General features: G+C 43.1%; 2 protein-coding genes across 2 annotated transcripts; both read left to right on the forward strand.

Moving 5' to 3' along the window:
- The first annotated feature begins 522 nt into the window (after nucleotides 1-522).
- mtch2 (mitochondrial carrier homolog 2) lies at nucleotides 523-8096 on the forward strand. The gene is made up of 13 exons (XM_066700708.1): nucleotides 523-676; nucleotides 2189-2273; nucleotides 2410-2516; nucleotides 3154-3180; nucleotides 3414-3470; nucleotides 4186-4243; nucleotides 4616-4667; nucleotides 4757-4816; nucleotides 6634-6727; nucleotides 6895-6942; nucleotides 7088-7155; nucleotides 7352-7427; nucleotides 7851-8096. The coding sequence occupies exons 1-13, from the start codon at nucleotides 590-592 to the stop codon at nucleotides 7935-7937; spliced, it is 906 nt and encodes a 301-aa protein (XP_066556805.1). The 5' UTR covers nucleotides 523-589; the 3' UTR covers nucleotides 7938-8096.
- A 2146-nt stretch (nucleotides 8097-10242) lies between these two features.
- Nucleotides 10243-16791, forward strand: psmc3 (proteasome 26S subunit, ATPase 3). Its single transcript, XM_066700709.1, has 12 exons — nucleotides 10243-10387; nucleotides 11930-12010; nucleotides 12295-12420; nucleotides 12643-12747; nucleotides 13022-13084; nucleotides 13350-13487; nucleotides 13702-13845; nucleotides 14001-14149; nucleotides 15608-15704; nucleotides 15943-16088; nucleotides 16184-16265; nucleotides 16465-16791. The coding sequence occupies exons 1-12, from the start codon at nucleotides 10346-10348 to the stop codon at nucleotides 16573-16575; spliced, it is 1284 nt and encodes a 427-aa protein (XP_066556806.1). The 5' UTR covers nucleotides 10243-10345; the 3' UTR covers nucleotides 16576-16791.
- The last annotated feature ends 2901 nt before the right edge of the window (nucleotides 16792-19692 follow it).

A 19692-nucleotide genomic window follows, 5' to 3' on the forward strand; every position in this document is an offset into this window, starting at 1 on the left:
CGCCTATGTTTTGATTTTTTGGTTTAAAAATATTGTAAACACTTCTGGGTATAACAGCAATGCTTTCAACCTTCTTCCAATGTGGGCTGTCTGTGTTGGGGGGGCACCATCAGAAATCAATTAGGGGTTCAATCATTAGCTTCATTGAACTTGTTTTACTCTATTTCATTCAATTTGCTGTAATCCTTTACAGTAGTCATTGAGTATTTTGCATAATTCTGCTTAAGATAATAAAAACACGCACAAAGCTAAACGTTACCTGTAATCGGTGCTTCACACAATTTTCTTAAATGAAGGCAAACAAAAAAAACAACAACAACAATGATGATTGAAAACAAGCACCACTATCCCCCCACGACCCTGGACGCTTCTACAGCGCTCAGGTGAATCTCAGGGTCCAGGTCTCTGATTGCAGTCACAACGGCTCCCCCGCCGGACGATTCTGCGCATCTATATGGCGTCTCCCCTGTCACATGGTCCCCGGGCCGGCCTCGCACCACGTGACGCGAGACCCAGCGCAAAGCCCGGGCAGGTCATGTGACCGCCGCCTGGTTCCCGCAGCCCTCGGAGGAGAGTGTCGTTTCCCATAATGGCGGACACGTGTGGTCAGATAGCGCTGGGCTCGGGGCTCACGGTGCTCTCCCACCCGCTCATGTACATCAAGGTGCTGGTGCAGGTAAGAGGCGAGCAGTGACGCGTTGTTTTTGATTTATATATTTATATCATTGCACTGCTGCGCTACAGCACAGGCTGTCCTCTGCTGTCAGGGCACAATCATTCACTTTTCCGCAGCATCAGATAAGAGCAAAATGTCTCCTGTTTGAACCCCGCGGTGTCTCTGCTACAGTTTCGCTCGTTTGTCTTTGAGGTGGGTGTGCAGGGTCAGTGACGTCATAATGCCAGTTCAGAGGACACGGTTGTGTGCCTGACGCGGGGCGCAGGCCGTGAGCCCGAAATGAGGGTTTTAATAAATTAAATCGGCAATGGCACAGCTGTAATCATCCCTGAGCTGCCCTGCTGTGGAGGCGACACGCATGCGAATGAAATGCTGTCCTCAGACCCGTGGACAGACCCTGGCAGGCGGCTGTGGCCCGTTTCACAAGCCTTACGGTCCTCCCGGTGTTTGTTCACTGAGGTCAACACAGTGCATTATTGATTGGAAATGAATAAATGATTTATATGTGTTCAGTAACCTTGACATGCGTCAATGACTGCTGTTTAAAAAAAAAAAAAAATGGGGGGGACATCCTCATTAGTGAAAGTAGCTGTAGTGTATCTGACATTTGTGAAAGGAAACTAAAGAGAGGAAAACTGCCAAATGAATTCTTCGTTGTTGTTCTTTCAGACACCATTTGGCAGAAGAGAGGCTTATGTCCTATAGCAAGTTTTCTGATCCATAACAGAAGGGGGATCATTCATAATTGATTTAGTAATCAAGACCTGTCTGTATTGTGTGTGTGCTTTAAATTATTCCCCATAGCTGTGTCACTTGTGCTGAGACGCAGTTTAAGCTATGCTGTCATGTCTGATATCTGTTCCCATTTTGATTTAAAAGTGGATCATGCTTTTCTGATGCAGGGAAGTATCTCATTCAGAATTAGTCTGGGCTTACTTTATGAATTACCTGGTTGGGAAAACAGACAATAATATCGGCAGTGAGAGCAACAGTTGATCAAAGGCTCCTCTCTCAGACATGACCTGTGGCTTAGTTCCTGGCCACACCCTCATCCTCCACATTTCACCCCACTGCGGTCTGATAGACAGCTTTCCTTTCTGCTGAAACCTCGCTGCTTCTCTCTTTCCAGATTTGAACACAATGTGTATCCAAGTCTCTGAAAATAAAAGCTTTTTTTCCCCTCAAATAAGAGTATTCATTGACTTTTTATACCCTTTCAGATATTCTGCTGTGATTTTTTCCCTAGGGTCCTGTGTAGATCTTGTTTTGAGAGATTGTGTGTGTTGTTAAAGATGTTAGATCGTTCTGTTTATGTATTTATTATTTGTTGAAGTGTGGATGGGAAACTGGAACCGAAGCTCATATTTCACCAGTGACTTATGGCATTCCCATTGACGTTTACCATCAATAACACTGCAATCGATGCGTAAGATTGCAGAGCTCGCTATTGCGATAATGGAAGTCTTAATGATTGACACTTTGACCGATGCTTTGAACAATGTTCCCTTTCAGGTCGGGCATGAACCTCTCCCTCCCACTCTAGGCAGAAACATTTTTGGCCGACAGGTTTACCAACTGCCAGGCCTCTTTGCTTACGGTAAGACTTTGAACAAAAATACGTACGTGTGTGTAGTATTTTTGTTATGTATTGGTCTGCATTGTCAGTGGTGTTTATTCACAGAGATTTTTAAATGCTCGTCTAAAAAGAAAACTGCTTGCTTCTCCCTTTCCAGCGAAACACATCGTGAAGATCGATGGGAAATCAGGCCTGTTTAAAGGCCTTGCCCCCAGGCTGTGTGCTGGGACCATTGGGACCCTTGTCCACAGTAGTGTACTACAGGTAGGATGAGAGAGCTTCTGTTTTTTCAATATCAGCCCCCACAGTACAGGCGCTCCCCATGGATCGACACAAGAATGTTTTTACATAAAGTACAGTGAATATGTGCCATAGGATAGGAAACTGTGTACCTGTACAGTACATACGGACATAGTGTATAAGAGTGCTTTCTGTCTCCAGAACCCCTCGCGAGTTGGGAAATATCCGAATTGTAGAAGAAACGTATTGAATTCAGTCTTGCAATGGTGCAGTGTGAGCCGCACTTCCACCAAGACAAGGAAGGAACCGCCAGAACGTTTGCTATTTGTTATCGATGGAATTTCAATAAGTTGACTTTCTCTCATAACCGTCTCTATAACCTTGCATTTGCACGTCCAGCTTTGTGTTTCTGGTGTGTGTGAGGAAGACACTTTACTGTTAACTGGTTATCATGTTCACGTTTTGCATAGCAAGGCTACTTAGTTTGCCACTTAAGCCTAACGATCAGAAAGGTGTCCAGTCCAGGTTTCGACTTTAATTTGCCTGAAGATTTCCAGTGTGTATCGGAAAGCAGAACTGTTTAGGTTTCCTGATGTTTCACCTGGCATGAGTTTGTTTTGTTAACAATTGGACTGATTTTGTGCACGTTGTTCTTTTCCAGAGATTCTCGGAAGGAGATAGAAATGAGGTACAGTGAGGGTTTGTCTTTTTTTTTTCTCCCGCCCCCCTCTCTCTTCCTCTAATGATACAGTGTTAGACCCTGTTCAGTTTTGTAGGTTTTACTCACGCACACACATTTGAGAAACAAAATCTGACTCTTTCCCTCTTTGCCCTTAATTCGCTTTCAGAATTAAGTTATTATTCAAATCTGTGTTGATTGTGTTTTAAATTACAACATTTTTTTGAATAAACTTGTTTTAGGAATCAGGGAACGGGAAGAAGGAGGATTGTTCTTCGCTACAGCATGTCGTGAACGAGGTGAGTGTGGGACTGACGCATGTTGAAACGCCAGACTAGTCTGCCTGGCCGTTTTCCACCGGGTCTAAGGGACTGTCCGTACTGTTCTCAAAGTATTTATAACCACATACATGGTGGATTACTCTTAGCATGGGAACACTTCAATGGTAGGTCAAAAAGCAACAGAATAGAGAGCAAATCCAGCTGAATGAAATATAAAATGACTTGTCTTTACTGAGACTTAATTGGAAAAGTTCAAGGTTTGCTGCAGCACGTCCACTTTATTCAGCCACCGAAAGTAGATTTATTTATTTAAAGTCACAATTGAAAGAAATGTAATCTCCAGGATGTTTTCCTTTATTTAATTAAAAACTGACACTAAATTTCTCACTGTTTCGAAGTGAAATGGAGGACATTAGAATTTCTTATTTGATCTTAAGTCAATATTATATATTTTTCTAACATGTAAGCAGCAAAAGAATAATAATGAAATATGACATTTGCTGTGTTAATGATTTATTTTAAGTTGGCAGAATCCACTGTTTGATACCAGACCGCACTCCTTCCCTGTTTTTAAAAAATACATCCATAAGAGAACCTGATGTGCGTGCATTTCGTTCTCTTTATCTTTTCGTTTTCGAAGTTCAAAGGCTGTGATAACGTGTCTGTTTCTGTGTCGGGGTGTGTGTGCTTTTTTAAAAGTCCTCTCCCTGCCTTTTATTCCCCCTTGTCACAGACAACCAAAGAGATGGTGGCACGCTCCTGCGCCACGATTGTCACGCACCCCTTTCATGGTAATGGCATGGTCTCAACTCCCGTCATTCCCCCCCCGCCTCAGTGTCCCATGACTCAGATTAAACCTGAGCTCTGGAGACTGTTATCTTTTCAGCGGAAAGGGTTTCGGTCTGCACTGGCCAGTGTTGGCTTTGTCCACAAACACAATTTAAATCGCCTTTGTAATTGAACTGTAGTATTTTCTTGTTCCAATTCATTGTGTTTTTCAAAATGTTCTCCTCTGTTATAAAAGCCATTTCATGATTTATCTTCGATTATGATGATTATTACAGTTATGTGTGCATACTATATTCATTGTAAACTGAATGTGTAATTTTAACGTGTGTGTGTGTAAGAAACAAATCTGATGTTTGATAACCTTTCTCTTCCAGTGATCACTTTAAGATGTATGGTACAATTCATTGGAAGGGAAACCAAATACAGGTCAGTTTAATCAGTTGATTTTCTTTAAGTAACTTTACTAAACCCTGTATTTGAATTATATTTATATATGTACTTTTGTTTATTCACAGCGGAGTGTTCGACTCGATGGTGACCATCTATAAGGAAGAGGGAATTCTGGGATTTTTTGCGTAAGTATGACTTTATATTTGTCATTAGGTTATAGATTCGTGGAATCAAATTCTGCAAAATCAGTGTCTTAAACCCCAGGAACAACTGGAAATGGTAGTGAACGACTCAAACAACCCGTCTATACATAAGATTTCTCCGTACATCGGCAAAAGAGGGTTTTTAAATCCGTGTCGAGGATGACTGGCAGTGGAAAAGGGAAGGAAGCCGTGCTGATGTCGTTTTGCGTCGGTTGAGTGGGTCGGGGCCACGCTGAGATTGGCAGTATGAATGTACTGCTACGTTGTAAGTGAGGTGGGCCTCGGGAGGTATTGACATACCAGTACGTTCTACAATAGAAAGGTAATACAGCACATATGAAACTATATGCAACTAGCTACAACCTTTTTTTTTTTAATCATTTGACAACTGAATGTTGCTGTAGACTAAGAAAACAACTGAACAACATTAAAAGTCAAGTCTGATAAAAACCTGCATACCATTACAAGCTTTGTACTGGTAAGACGGACTTATTCTGGACTGATTTTTGTAATTTGCAAATAGCGGTCAAAGTGTTATTTCGTTTATTATATAGTAAACTTTGTCAGTGAGTGTCCTGTTAAAAATGGGATGATTTACTCCAATAATACTGTGTTCAGTGCTGCGAATGGGAGTATAGAAGAAAAGGTGCCTTGTGGCGTTTTATTTTGGCTTTTCAGCAAACGCACTATAACAGAAAAATAAAACAACCTAATTATCCACCTCACGGATGTATATGGTAAAAAAAAAAAAACTAAAACTAAAAGGCAGCGCGTCACGACACTTCCTGGTTGCAATATGCAAGGATTGTGTTTCATATTGCATGATAAATATCTAAATAAGGAGATAATTAAATAGATGATCTTTAACATGGGGGGGGAAAAACCCCAAACGAAATACCAGCTAACATGCATATTGTAGATCAATAATCTCCCATAGAAAAAAATCCCTCTCCCTCATTCAAGTGCTTTTTGGAACAAAAAAAAAACAAGTGTTTCCAGTGCTATAATTTAAATATTTATATAATTAAAAGCAAGCTTATTCTCACTCTCAAAATAACTAACTTACTCAACTCCGATATTGAAAGTTAAATGCATATATTTTCTCTCTGGGATGAAGAGATGTGTGTAAGCTACAGGAATCGAATTTTAAGCACGTTCAAAAACGGTCCCTCCGGGTCACGGCAGAGCATTTTGTAACGCACTGCTCAAAGGGTTAAATAATATCGAAGGCTTCCAAGAATAGATCCGATATTCCTCGAGTCCGTCCTGCTGAAGCCGGGAGAGTCAGTTGGCGGTGCTTGTGGAAGTCGAACAATGCATCCATATCAGACACGCTTACGACCCTGAAGAGTTATCTGAGTTGTTGAAGAGCTCAGACACTGCGTTCCCTGGAGGCTTTACTCCTGAAATAGCTTGAGTGGGGGTGGGGGGGTGGAAATTACCTATCATTAGATGACCGTATTCTAGTGTGAAGTCCTTGATTATTTTAATGTACAGAGAGGAATTGAAATATGAGCTATAGAGAGCAGAGTGGAGCCAAGAGTATATTTGAGACTAAAACAGACCGAATTAAAGGACCGTGAGGAAGCTGTAATCTAGAAGACTCATTTAGCGTATTATAAACTAAAGAGCAGGAGATGGTCAGTCGGGAGAACTGTTTTACCCCCCGTGTCAGCGAGTGTGTGACCATTCAGAGCTTCATTCGCCCATCCTGGTCAGACACCAATCTGCCAAGCGCCGGTGGCCCCTTGTGTAGACTTTGAGATCTGAAAGGTTGCTGACATCCTCCTCTTTTGCAGGGGTCTGATCCCACGCCTGCTAGGGGACATCTTCTCGCTGTGGATCTGCAACATGCTGGCCCACCTCATCAACACCTACGCGATAGACAGCTCGGTAAGTCCTCCTCACGCCCGGGCCGAGCTTCAGACAGACCGTGATGTTTTCAGAGCCGTGATTGATCTTGCTTTTGACCCGTCCACAGCACCGTGTCCGAGTCCTTGCGCTGTGAAGGGCCGGGGGTTTTCTAACGTTTCTTTAATTCAGATTCTCTATTGACACAGATGAACCACATGGGAGAGATCAAGAACTGTTTCCAGGCAGTGACCGGGGTGAGTGAATTATTACTGTACTGTCTGCTCTTTAGTCTTCCATCTGGATTATCAATTAAAAATAAAATATGCAATCAATTAAAAACACTTATTGGAAAATGTCCGCATCTTCCTGACCTTCTCATGTCTTCTCATGTCCCCTCAGTTCTTCGCCAGTATGGTCACGTACCCCTTTGTGTTGGTGTCCAATGTGATGGCAGTCAATAACTGTGGGTAAGTAAGTCTGGTATCTACGCGGCAAAGTAACACCAACCATAAGGGCATGGAAAAAAAACACAACGGAATAATAACGACACAAAACGGCTTGCAAAGATGCATGTATATATTGATTTTATATTTACACTGACTGTTGTTACATTTCTTTGAATGCACTGAAGATGTTTTTTGTTTTTTTCCCTTCTCCTCCCAGACTTGCTGGTGGTCTCCCCCCCTACGCGTCCGTATATCCTAACTGGGTCGACTGCTGGAGGCACCTCAGCAGAGAGGTCAGTCGAATTGGGACTCTTCGTTTATGATTTATGATTTGGTTTTCAACTGAGCATAGTTATCTTTTTAATTGCACGTTGTGTGTGTGTGTGTATTGTTCGATTGAAGTAATATCTCACGACTGCCATCCCCTGGAATCCTTTTACATTTACAGCAGCTTTTATTTGGATTTCCTTCTTAAAATACCATCAATAAATGTATAAATTTTTCTGGATTTCTAAAGGTTTTAACCCACTTAGCACCATGGTTAATTACACAAAACTATCAGTGTTCTGTTATGAACCCATTACAAACTGATTTAAGTGTGTATGGGATTTCAATCAGTCTGAAGTGCTTTTATTAACGCTAATGTTTATTAGTTTGTCAGTGTTGACATTGATGATTCTGGTCCATCTCTCATTTCTTTCGATTTTGTCACGCAGGGCAACATGAGCAGAGGAAACAGTCTATTTTTCCGGAAGATACCGGCCGGGAAGACATACGCAATGGAACAGAAGAGATTTTTTTAAAGTGATGGCGATACAGAATAGTCTACTTGTAATAATATAAAGTAACGTAATGATTGAAATTATGATTCTTTGTATGCATTTGTTTACAGACAATGTACAATGTTGTTTTTTTAAAACAATCTGTCAAATCCTGCAACTAGTAAAGACCTTTATGCATTATTTTATGAATATGCGAGCTGCTTTCATAAGAATAAGATTTATTTTTACACTTTAGTTTGTATAGACAACTGAAGGATCTTGTGAGATTTGGATTAATTTAGTCTCGGACACTGACAAACTGAAAGTTGTACCTTTTGTTTCACCTTTGTGTTCATGCCAGGCACCAAGCACTTAATGTCTCTTGTTTTCAGAAACCTCTGGACCGATCAAATGTATAGGCATTAGTCATTTAACAGACATTGGCTCTTTCAGATGTGTGCAGGTTTTCTCTATAAAAAGGGAAATTCATTGTTAATAAGCAGGATTTCCTCTGCTGTGCACTGATAAGTTTTCGGGGGTCTAGGATTTTCAAATTTAAGTGTAAGGTGTTATATACGCCAGTGTAGCGCAATGCTTCGGCCCCTCATCACATATAATCGAGCGGGGTAATGAAATGCGTGGGGACAGATGTGCTCAGGGTGTAGCTTGTGAGGTATTCCTACCAATGACTTGAAACAATAATTGCATCCTCCTGGTGAACTGTGTTTTTGTTTTGCTTTACCTGAAGGGGCCGAGTGAAAGACAAGGAACTATAATGCTGCCGTAAATAAGCAGTGGTCGCAAGGTGGTATTTAATAAAAATTTAAAATAAAAATAAATCTGCAGTGGTATTCCATAAATATAATGTGTATGAAAAACATATTCATTGACTTGATTTTCTGCCTCTCAATGTGATACCAAAAACGACTCGCCCCCCCACCATGTTTCTAGGAATAGTCAGTGTCGTATAGGTGCTGGGGGTGCTGCATGTTCATCTCGAGTCCCAGCATGCCGGCGGTGAAGCACTGCGTTCTGCTGCCCGGATCCATGTTCTCTCTCTGGTTTGTGATCAAGAACGTCCTGCTGGATGTGCTGGGGCTGAGAGAGTTGATGGCGACTTCATTTATATAGGCTGAACAAAAATATAAATGCAACATGTAAAGTGTTGATCCAGTGTTTCATGTGCTGAAAGATCCCAGACATTTTCCATACACACACACAGCGTATTTCTCTCACATTTTGTGCACAAATTTGTTTACAACCCTGTTAGTGAGCATTTCTCAAAAGAATCCATCCATCTGGTGTGGTATGAAGAAGCTGGTTAAACCACACGATTATTACACAGGTGCACCTTTTGTTGGGGACATTAAAAGGCCACTAAAATGTGCAGTTTTGTCACAACACAATGCCACAGATGTCTCAAGTTAGGAGGGAATGTGTGATTGTCATGCTGACTGCAGGAATGTCTCCCTCAAAACTTGAAACTCATAGATTAGGACCTAATTAAATTGGCTGATTTCCTTATATGAAGTGTAACTCCGTAAAATCTTTGAAATTGTTGCATGTTGTGTTTATTTTTGTTCGGTATATATTAATTTACCAACTTAGTCTTGATGGAAGGGGTACAAAAAGGAAATGTATTGTGTTCTCTTAAAACACGTGTCCTCTTGAACTTGGTATGGTATCTATACAAATCTCAGGAGTGGTCTGTAGGAATTGGCACATCTACAGTACCATCTCAGCCTATTGCTTTAAAATCAGCACTGAGGCCATATAATTCAAATGGTCTGTGAAAAGCATTTTTAATGTATTCATGATCTGCCAATATTCTGGCTACTGACTGGTGGTGGATATAAATTGTTAATTAACCTCACTGTACAAGCAGTCCAGTGGATCCACTTTTTTTTAATAAATCTCCTGTTTCAAAAACGACACTGTTATTATGTAAAATAATTTAAGAAGTCAACTATTTACATGAGACTGAAGTGTCATTCAAGATCATATAGAGATTTGTATTTCAAATCTGGTTTGTCGATGGCATCTGGATTTTGAATTTTGAAACAATCATTTTGGATTATATTATAATTATAATGAATAATATAATCTCGGGCATCAGAATTGACTAAACTTGAGATCTGCAATAATAATAATGTAGTGACAATAATGTCGTCATAATTCATCGTATTGTATTACCATTCAAATCTTTCATCATAATGACATGCGCATTACTGCTACCTTTCGATTGTGCGCCTCAGATTCGACATTTATAAAAGCCACACGCACAACTTGGAAACGTTTTCAGTAGCTAAAACTGAATTATAAATATATTTTAATTAATTAGTTGATGTAAATATTATTTTGATTTTTATGCTTCTCTAGGCTATATTCCGGCGCGCGTGTTGAATGAAGCCGACCCTCCGCTGCATTTACCCTCATTGTGATTTTCCAAGATGGCGTCTCTGAATGACAGATCAGTTTGGGACGAGGTGGAGGTTTGTGATCATTTATATTCACTAAGGGTGGTGTTTGTGTGGGTCTGTGTACAGAGGGGTGCCCCTGGCCGGCGGGGTGCTGTGTCTTCACGGCCGTAACTGTACCGTTTACAGCGGAGACGCTTCTGGGTTGAATGCGAGTGAAGTGCGGAGCCGGGCGGCCTGTGCGCCGGGGGAATGACACAGGGAAACGGGCTGAGCCGCGGGGTCGCTCTGCACCGGAGCACACGCGTGGAAAAGGCACACGATAAGTGCTCAGTCCCGGGGTGCGTGTGCAGTCCCCCCAGGGTTTATACGTGAATAAAATGAACACGGCTTCCTTATCCGCGAATTCACCGCAAGAGTGAAGAGAAATGGTGGCGCGACGTGCAGAGAGACAACAACAACAACACCGCGCCGGCGTGTAAAAAGTGTGTTAAAACCCGTGCAGTGCAGGTGGCCACTTCATTACAGGTCAAACGTAACTATAGTTCATTAAAGATCCGTATTTGGCATCTCTTCTGGGGTAACGATGCACTGCTGATTGTGTCTGTTCTGCAGGATTGTAGTGTAATTGCAATGCACGAATTAAACATCTTTTTCCAAGTGTGGCTTTAAGGGATTGAGAGAGAATTGAGCTCGGGATGGGGGGTGTCTTCAGTATGTGGTGTTTATGTGTAGCAATACAAAGCCAGTGTTTGTATCGGCTTGTTTTACTGCTGCACCCTGTCTTTAAGTGTAGGGTCATAGGTGTTGCTATTATTTTGCGTGATGTCTTGGAATTACGTCGACATGGCTGTCAGAAGGTCTTGTGCAGGGGTGGCTAACCCTGGTCCTGGAGAGCCGCAGGGTCCACAGGCTTTTGTTCTGTCCAGATTGTTAACTGCTTAATTGAACTAATTGTTGGTCTTAATTAGGCAAAATGTTCAGGGTATCCATTAATTGGTAATTAAGAGACCTGGAAATCCTGCAGGATTGCGGCTCTCCAGGACCAGGGCTAGCCATCCCTGGTCTTGTGTGATCTAAAGCAGGGGTTCCTGGTCCCTGAGCAGCCCCTACCCTGCTGGGGTTTATTCCAGCTGAGCTCTCAATTACTTAATTGGAGTAACAATCTGCTTAGCGTTGACTTAAATTGTGTAATAAGAGTTGGTTCTTTAAGTTATTTGCACAATTCTATACTTAAATCCCCTACTGTTTACAATCATTTAAAGGCTCTGATTCAGGAAGTTAAGAAATTGTGCTCTTGTAAGAACTCGGTTGGAACAAAAACTAGCAGGGTAGGGTTGGGAACTACTGATTTTTAAAGGCCACATTAATTATAACCAGAGTCATTGTTTTGTTCGTTAATTTTGTCTTTCAGTTTGTTGACTGTTTAATCTCTCAGATCTGATTTTTGAAAGTCATTCTCCCGTGTTATCCCTAGTAACTCCTCCATCTTTGTAGATGCACTCACTGGTCCCAGGAGTCAAATGGGTATTTATGTATGATTGTAATTAAGCAGTCTCAGGAGAATAGAGTCAGGAGAGTTAATAAAACGTTAATATTTTAATTCTGTGCTCTTAGGATGGGATCGGGGAGGAGGTGCTCAAGATGTCCACCGAGGAGATTATCCAGAGGACGCGCCTCTTGGACAGTGAGATTAAGGTTTGTGCTTCAAGTATTATCAGACGTTTATAGATGTAATAATATGTGATGTTTAAAACTTTATATCCTACATTTTCAGATTTACGTGATCCAAGTGAACATACATGTGACCCAAGATACCCAAGCGATCGTGTGTTATTTCAGTTTGCGCTGTATGGAATTAAACAAAGTAGAGTAAATGCCAACGCAGCACAACGTAGCCTGCCCTGACTGGACGCCTGTGGTTTAATTGTTGATGGCAGTGCTTGTGTTTAAGTGTTCAGGGGTTGAATTTCCCTCTGTAGATCATGAAAAGTGAGGTCTTGAGGGTCACCCACGAACTCCAGGCTATGAAGGATAAGATCAAAGAGAACACGGAGAAGATCAAAGTGAACAAGACCCTGCCGTACCTCGTCTCCAACGTCATTGAGGTGAGTGTGAGTGTAACCGTGCTTATACACTGACTGAGCAATTACATTATGTATGTATGTATTTAAAACATGTGCCTCTTGGCTCCAGTTCCTTGTTCGTGTCTTTCAGTAGCTTCGGTATCTGAATCAGGGCCTACTTTGCTCACTGGACAAGATCAGTTAACACGAATTATGAAATTAAATCCACAGGCGATTAAACCCTTTGATCTGCCCCCGTTTTAGCTGCTGGACGTGGACCCAAATGATCAGGAAGAAGACGGAGCCAACATTGATCTGGACTCCCAGAGGAAAGGCAAATGTGCCGTGATTAAAACATCCACACGGCAGGTAGGACTCGTGGCTCGTTGTTGTTTTGCTTTTATTTAAGGCTAGTATTTGTGTAGGAGTTAGTCTTGCCTTTTTATTTTTGTTTAGAATTTTAGAACCCATAATTCATATTTATTTCCATTGTTCACATGAAATGGTAAGTGTAACGACACCAGGGCCGATGCTGGACAGTGTGGCACCTGCCTCTAACGTTGCAAGTGATTCTGACCCTCCTTGCTTGAGGGGGCAGGGGTCAAAGTGAAGGTGTTAAATCCACGTTGTCTGTGCTCTTCAGACATACTTCCTCCCTGTCATCGGATTGGTCGATGCCGAGAAGCTGAAACCAGGAGACCTCGTGGTGAGTGCGCATGGATCTGTTTCAATCTTGTGTGTCAGATGCTTTTATTCTTTCCTGCTTCCATCGTCGCGGCGCCTTACTCGGCAGATTGTAACAACGGCGGTTAATTAGCAGTCTGTTCAGCAGGGCGCATTTCGAGCCTCCACCGAGATGCTTTTTAAGATATTGTGCTCCTCGGCTGTGCTCTGTGCTGCTCTTTTTGTTGTGGTTGTATCGAGGACTCTGCTGTTGTGAGGTGCCAGCTGTGTTGTTGTCGTCCTCCCAGGGGGTGAACAAGGACTCGTACCTCATCCTGGAGACTCTGCCCACGGAGTACGATTCCCGGGTGAAGGCCATGGAGGTGGATGAGCGCCCCACCGAGCAGTACAGTGACATCGGGGGTCTGGACAAGCAGATCCAGGAGGTCAGGAGTAACACTTTGAATAAGTGCAAGAAGTCACTGTTAGATGACAGGGCTGTACTTTGTAATTTAGTGGGTGTGTCAAAGTTTTGTTGTGGTCCTGATCAAAGAGATGACCAGACAGTGTTGTTGATATGGGATATAAGGTGTGTTTCCTGTGCTGAATGATCTTTAAAAGCAGTGAGAACCTCTGATTTCATTCCTCCTGTCTTTGCAGCTGGTGGAAGCCATTGTGTTGCCCATGAACCACAAGGAGAAGTTTGAGAACCTGGGGATCCAGCCGCCCAAGGGGGTCCTGATGTACGGCCCACCAGGGACGGGCAAGACGCTGCTGGCCAGAGCCTGTGCTGCCCAGACTAAGGTAGAGGACACGGGGACAAAGGCTGGGGTGGGGAAAGGTGACGATTGTGAAAAGGGTTGTAGACTTTTATACTGTACTGTTTCCGGCCGTGCTCTACGTGTGCGTTGCGTGTTTCTGCACTTCAAACTCAATGATTTCAATGCTCCTCTCTACAGGCTACTTTCCTGAAGCTGGCCGGCCCACAGCTGGTCCAGATGTTCATTGGAGATGGAGCCAAACTGGTTCGAGATGCCTTTGCTTTGGCCAAAGAGAAGGCCCCCTCCATCATCTTCATCGATGAGCTGGATGCCATCGGCACCAAACGGTCAGTATTCTGGCAAAGCCTGTAAAAGTCTGGAGTTGTGTTTGAGATCTGTGGTCTGTGTGCTGCACCATCACGCGGTGCGCGGGAGCAGGGCTGGCGGTGGTCCTGTCCTGTCTGACAGCACTGTGTGTTGCTGTTGTGCGTTTAGTTAATCGGCACAACATGGTGAAGGTGTTTCTTCTGTGATCGCTCTGAATAAGGAATCTGTATGTTTCGTGTCCATGAGTGTTTCTAAAGCAAAGGTCAAAGTTTGAGTTTAAAACCGATCAGCACCTTCCCCTTCACTTGTTGGAGAAAGAACTACAGCCCGACCTATACAGGTTTTTTGGGTCCGATACCGATAATTGGGAAGCTAAATTTCCAGGTTTACCGATATATCTGCAGATATGTAGTTTTTTTTTTGTTGGTTAGCATGCGAAACAGATGGATCCCCTCAAATCTCTTCCTGTCAGAGAGAAATTGTCAAATATGCACTGAAGGCAGGATTTTTACATAATAAACTTAACATTCATTTTCATCATCAATAACAACCACAAATCAAACAATGTAAAAATAAATTAAATAAGTTTAGAATTAGGGAGACTAAAGGAAACGTACAAATATGAATGTTATATACATTAGAACAAAGACCAAGGTATATGAGAAATGTCTCTTGCAAATAAAAAATAATTGCACGTTCTATACATTCGAGCAAAGAATAAGAGTGTTCACTGGTCTGGCTTATATTTGCATTTGACACGCGACAGGTTCTCAAGTCCTGCTCATTGCTCAACACTACCGCTCACACTGGGGCAGTTATAGCGCAGGCAGCACAGCACTGCTGCATTTGTTTTAAAAACATGTATTTAAAATGCCCTCGAAATTGTAACTTTTTAATACGTATATTAAATGTATTGAAAAACGAATAACGGCCAAAACACGATGCAGGATTTTAAATAGTTTTGTAAATATCATGTATAGTTTCAGTTTTATCCAACATTGTCTGAGATGCGTTTGTCACAAATTTTCTTGAGATGTTTTACTGTGATCTGAGCTTGTCATTTGGAGGCAGTTTTTGTTTGCTGATATCCAAGTCAACATCTTGCTGTTTTTCTATGTTTTAATTGCTATTGTGAATTTTGAAAAGCGATTTAATTAACTTCAGTAAAAATGTGCCTCTATACCATATTATAGGGTAATCTTCAGTCATGATGAAAATAATCAAACCATGGACACTCAAATGCAGTGCAGCTTTCAAACATACTTTCTATTGATTATGAGGGTTTTAATAAATGTATCGGTGGAATATGTGCCGATAGATATTTCTGTAAAAGGCCAAAATCGGCCGATCATATCGGTGCTCCAACATGTCTGTCGGGCCGTAGAAAGGAAATTGTTGGAAGAACTGTGATAGCTAAGAAAGGGAGAAAGTCATTTGGTATCACTGCTCGATCTCACACGTCTCTCCTCGTGTGCCAGGTTTGACAGCGAGAAGGCGGGGGACCGTGAGGTGCAGAGGACCATGCTGGAGCTGCTCAACCAGCTTGATGGCTTCCAGCCCAACATGCAAGTCAAGGTAACTGGAGACTCGGAAGTGTGTGTGGGGTGGGATGTGTAGAGCTGTTGATTGCATTCGAGTCTGACAATATTCACCATCTGTTTAACTGTAAAATGATGAAGTATTGAATATAAAATTATACAAATCAAGTTAAGGTAACTATAGTCCCCACATTGACTGCACTTCTGTCTCGATAACACTGTCTGAGCTGTGGGCTGACCCAGTCTGTCCCATTCCCCTCCGTTGCGTCTCACAGGTCATCGCTGCCACGAACAGAGTGGACATCCTGGACCCGGCGCTGCTGCGCTCCGGCCGGCTGGACCGCAAGATTGAGTTCCCCATGCCCAATGAGGAGGCCCGGGCCCGCATCATGCAGATCCACTCACGCAAGATGAACGTCAGGTAGGCCGGGGCGTGGCGGCTCCGCTCTGTGCAGCTGTGCTGACTGTTGTTGTTTGGACTCCCTTCACCTGTGTCTGTTCGTCCCTCCCCTGCAGTCAGGACGTGAACTACGAGGAGCTTGCCCGCTGCACGGACGACTTCAACGGAGCGCAGTGCAAGGCGGTCTGCGTGGAGGCAGTGAGTATTTCACCGCTTTTTACACCCAGAAATTAAAATCCGCACCTCAACCACACAGGAATATCTCCCTTTGGAACCCATCGTGACTCGTTGGCCTTTGTCTCGGGCCTCGTAAACCCTCCTGAAACCCAGCGCGGCCTGCCTGGTGTGGACCCAGTAGTCGAGCTTTTCCCAACCCTGTCCCCCCTCTCCCCCACAGGGTATGATCGCTCTGCGCCGGGGGGCCACCGAACTGACCCACGAGGACTACATGGAGGGCATCCTGGAGGTCCAGGCCAAGAAGAAGGCCAACCTGCAGTACTACGCCTGAGCCCGACCCTGCGCCGCCTGTGGGGGGCGCTGACGAGGGACAGGGAGGTGTGCGTGCGTGCGTGAGAGAGAAACACGGCTGGGGGGGCCGAGCACATGCGAAACGGAGGCGTGGGGGGGGTGGGGGTCTGTATTGAGACGTCTGGTCTTGTACTATATGATTCTATTGTCTGTTGAGCTAAACAAGAATTAAACACTTTTTTTTTTCCAGTTAAAACGTGTCGGGTGGAATGATTTGATGGATTTAGTGAACGTGCTTTGTTCTTTGGTCTGTGTGGGTCTTTGTTCACAGCTACACCTAGACCAATGGCTTAGATGTAAAAGTTGTGAAAATTTGTTTACTGACATGAGATGAGATTCAGTGAATGAGATTCCTCTTCCTTAGTCCCAGTCTTTATTCTGCTGCTCAGCTGAGATAAGGCTGTAAGCGTTTTTACTGAAATTACTTCTCACCAGATGCCTCCAAGCTTTGTGAAAGAAGACCCATTCTGGGCCTTGAGCGATGCATGTAGTTAATCAAATAAAATAAGTCAGAAGAGCAGTAATCTGAAGTTTAGTCCTGTCTTAACGCCTCTTCAATCAGTTGGAATCTACATTTCTCTTGAGGCTGAAACCCGGAAAGTAGATCCTTAATATATAAAGTATAGTTTAATGAACAATATTTATTCAAGGTAATGAATCGCTGAATACAATTGTATCAGCTGATGGTTGTGAATCAGTTCAGCAGCTGTGCAGGGTCAACTGGGGATGACGAAGGGTGAGACATTGCATTAAATACAGTCGTAAGTTCATCGACCATTTGGTGGTTTGACCTCTGACCTCTGTGCTGGATCAACCCGGTTGGCCAAGGAGTCTGAAATGAAACACACACATTTCATCGAATATTTTTAATAGAATCGTAATTACAGTTTTCTTTTAAATAAAATAAATTTAAAAATCGTCACGAGTCTTAATACATTAAAAAGAAAACATTTGTTCATGCTAGGCAGTGCCTGTTCCTCCTGTTTTTAAATGTTAGAAACCCAAAGAAAACGGATAACTCTCAAATCAAATTGGTGCTATCGGACTGAAGATGTCAGAGATGTGTTGGTATTTGTACAAATAATGCATTAGAACACCATACAAATGCAAGACACGCACACAGTTCTGTACAAAATACTTGGGACTTTTTAGTTTTAGAGTTGGGAGCCACCGTTCACCACAGAGGCCTGTTTCTCTTTGCTCGACGTTTGTGAAGTCAAGTACAAAATTGTGCTTTCAGGTGTCTTGTGTGTCTGGCCCAGCTGTTGGCTCTTTACTAGCGATACGTCGGAGGAATAGACTGGGATTCCTGCATCGTAAGTAGGAAATCACTGGTTATATAGATTTTAATTCTCATGCACCCTGAATGCAATATTTATTCGCATTCCTGCACTTCAGGTTATTCTGTGCCTTTCAAAACAACGGGGTTCGGGCTGTTATGCTTATCGGTGAGCCTTTAACCCCCCACACATGAATCCTCATGAAACGAATCTGCACACGAGTGAGGCCGGTGTCGAGCGCTACTGTGACCCGACAGGGTTCTAGATTTGGTGTCGTGGCAGAGCCTAAAAAAAAATACTATGGCTTCCCGTGACAGCAGTGTTTTGTCTTCCTCTCGCCTTGTGGCCCGTGCTCTCTGACACTTCCCCACATTTGTGCAATTTGTGTACTTTGGTACCGCGATAACATCTGTCCCTTGAGTAAACAGTAGCTGGGTAATTGTTAATGAGAGACTGTGCTGGCTGTGAGGGTTGAACGGACTTTCTGTCTGAATATGAACTGGGACACTGATAGGGTTCTGATTTCCCAGCTAATGGATAACTTTTTAAGTTAAAGAGCCTAAAAGGTCTCAACTGAAAACATGCCTTGACTTCACTTCACTCTCTGCCTTTTCAAATAAGGGGATTTAAAATGAGTATCTGCATCTGTGTAACATTTCTTTTTAATGTGGGCATTTAGAGGGATGATAGGGGCAGCTAAGATGATTTAATTTCCTGTAAGCAGTCATTTGACAATATTTCCCCCCCTCTGGCACCTCCAGCCCCCAGTCTGTCACCAGCAACACCAACACGCCATTTTAAATTAAACTCAGGAGCCGCGAGTGGAAAGTTTGGGACACCAATGTTATTGCACGTCTGTTCGGGAGAATCTGCGCTTGTGCTAAAGACGCACAGAGCCCTCGTTTAGAGATGGACCGTCAAATCGAGGGCTGGAGACAGAAATGAAGGGAATTCTTGTCCGTTGTTTTCATTGGGAACCTTAAATGTTATTGTGTACGTTGGCTACCTTAGATGTAAGATGTTTCTCTGTGTGCTGTGTTTTAGAAACACAAATGGCCTTGCATTTAAATAATTTTTAAATAAGGGGAAAATCCCCAGCCTTCACAATGTGAAAACTAACAGAGGACATCAGATCATACAAACTGGGATGGGCGGGACATTGGTGAGGATATTTGAGAGGTTTGTGCAGGCATGTGTAAGACCTGTGCAAAAGATGGGGTCCTCTCTCTGGTTCGAGGGCTCCTGTGCGTTAGTCCGGGCTGGGCACACCTACAGCCTGCAGCCTTGTGCTTATTCTCGAGGGCAAACCAGACAGGAAGTGGTCCAGGAAGTGATGCGATGCTAAACGATTCTCAAGCATTCCACTGGCAACCCAATTAGTCCCCTTTCCCTTCTCCCAATTAACACTCCCACGACTGCGACCTCCGGCAAACCCCTCAACCTCCACATCAGCATGAAACCATTTCCAAAAAAAAAAAAAAATTATCCTTTATACAGTTACTTAAAAGAGAAGCCTGTATGTACAATGTATGAATGCCTTGGAACACGGTTTACAGGTACTGAAGAGTTGCTACTTGACAGCTGAAAGCACATTTCCAAGTGTCTCTGTTGTGTTTAAATCTCCGGCTGCGGATCCGTGTGCGTCTCACTCTGGGTGAAATGCACAGCAGCGGGTGTGGATAGTATAAAAAAAAAAACATGAAACCCCACAGTCCTGCTAGCAATGTTATTAAAAGTCCATCAAGTTGTTTTTTTAAACAAGTGACAGTTTATGCCAGCATAATTGTTTTCCTTCCCCCCCTCCCGCCCTCCCGCCC

The sequence above is a fragment of the Amia ocellicauda genome, chromosome 4 (assembly GCF_036373705.1).
Source record: "Amia ocellicauda isolate fAmiCal2 chromosome 4, fAmiCal2.hap1, whole genome shotgun sequence".
NCBI lineage: Eukaryota > Metazoa > Chordata > Actinopteri > Amiiformes > Amiidae > Amia > Amia ocellicauda.

What these genes read in the sequence shown, in the direction of transcription:
- mtch2 (XM_066700708.1), top strand. Translation starts at nt 590, where the DNA reads ATGGCGGACACGTGTGGTCAGATAGCGCTGGGCTCGGGGCTCACGGTG. An exon ending in TCCACAGTAGTGTACTACAG is followed by an intron (nt 2,517 to 3,153) that starts GTAGGATGAGAG and finishes GTTCTTTTCCAG; the next exon opens with AGATTCTCGGAAGGAGATAG. An exon ending in TGTCACGCACCCCTTTCATG is followed by an intron (nt 4,244 to 4,615) that starts GTAATGGCATGG and finishes TTTCTCTTCCAG; the next exon opens with TGATCACTTTAAGATGTATG.
- psmc3 (XM_066700709.1), top strand. Translation starts at nt 10,346, where the DNA reads ATGGCGTCTCTGAATGACAGATCAGTTTGGGACGAGGTGGAG. An exon ending in CAGTTTGGGACGAGGTGGAG is followed by an intron (nt 10,388 to 11,929) that starts GTTTGTGATCAT and finishes CTGTGCTCTTAG; the next exon opens with GATGGGATCGGGGAGGAGGT. An exon ending in TGGACAAGCAGATCCAGGAG is followed by an intron (nt 13,488 to 13,701) that starts GTCAGGAGTAAC and finishes CTGTCTTTGCAG; the next exon opens with CTGGTGGAAGCCATTGTGTT.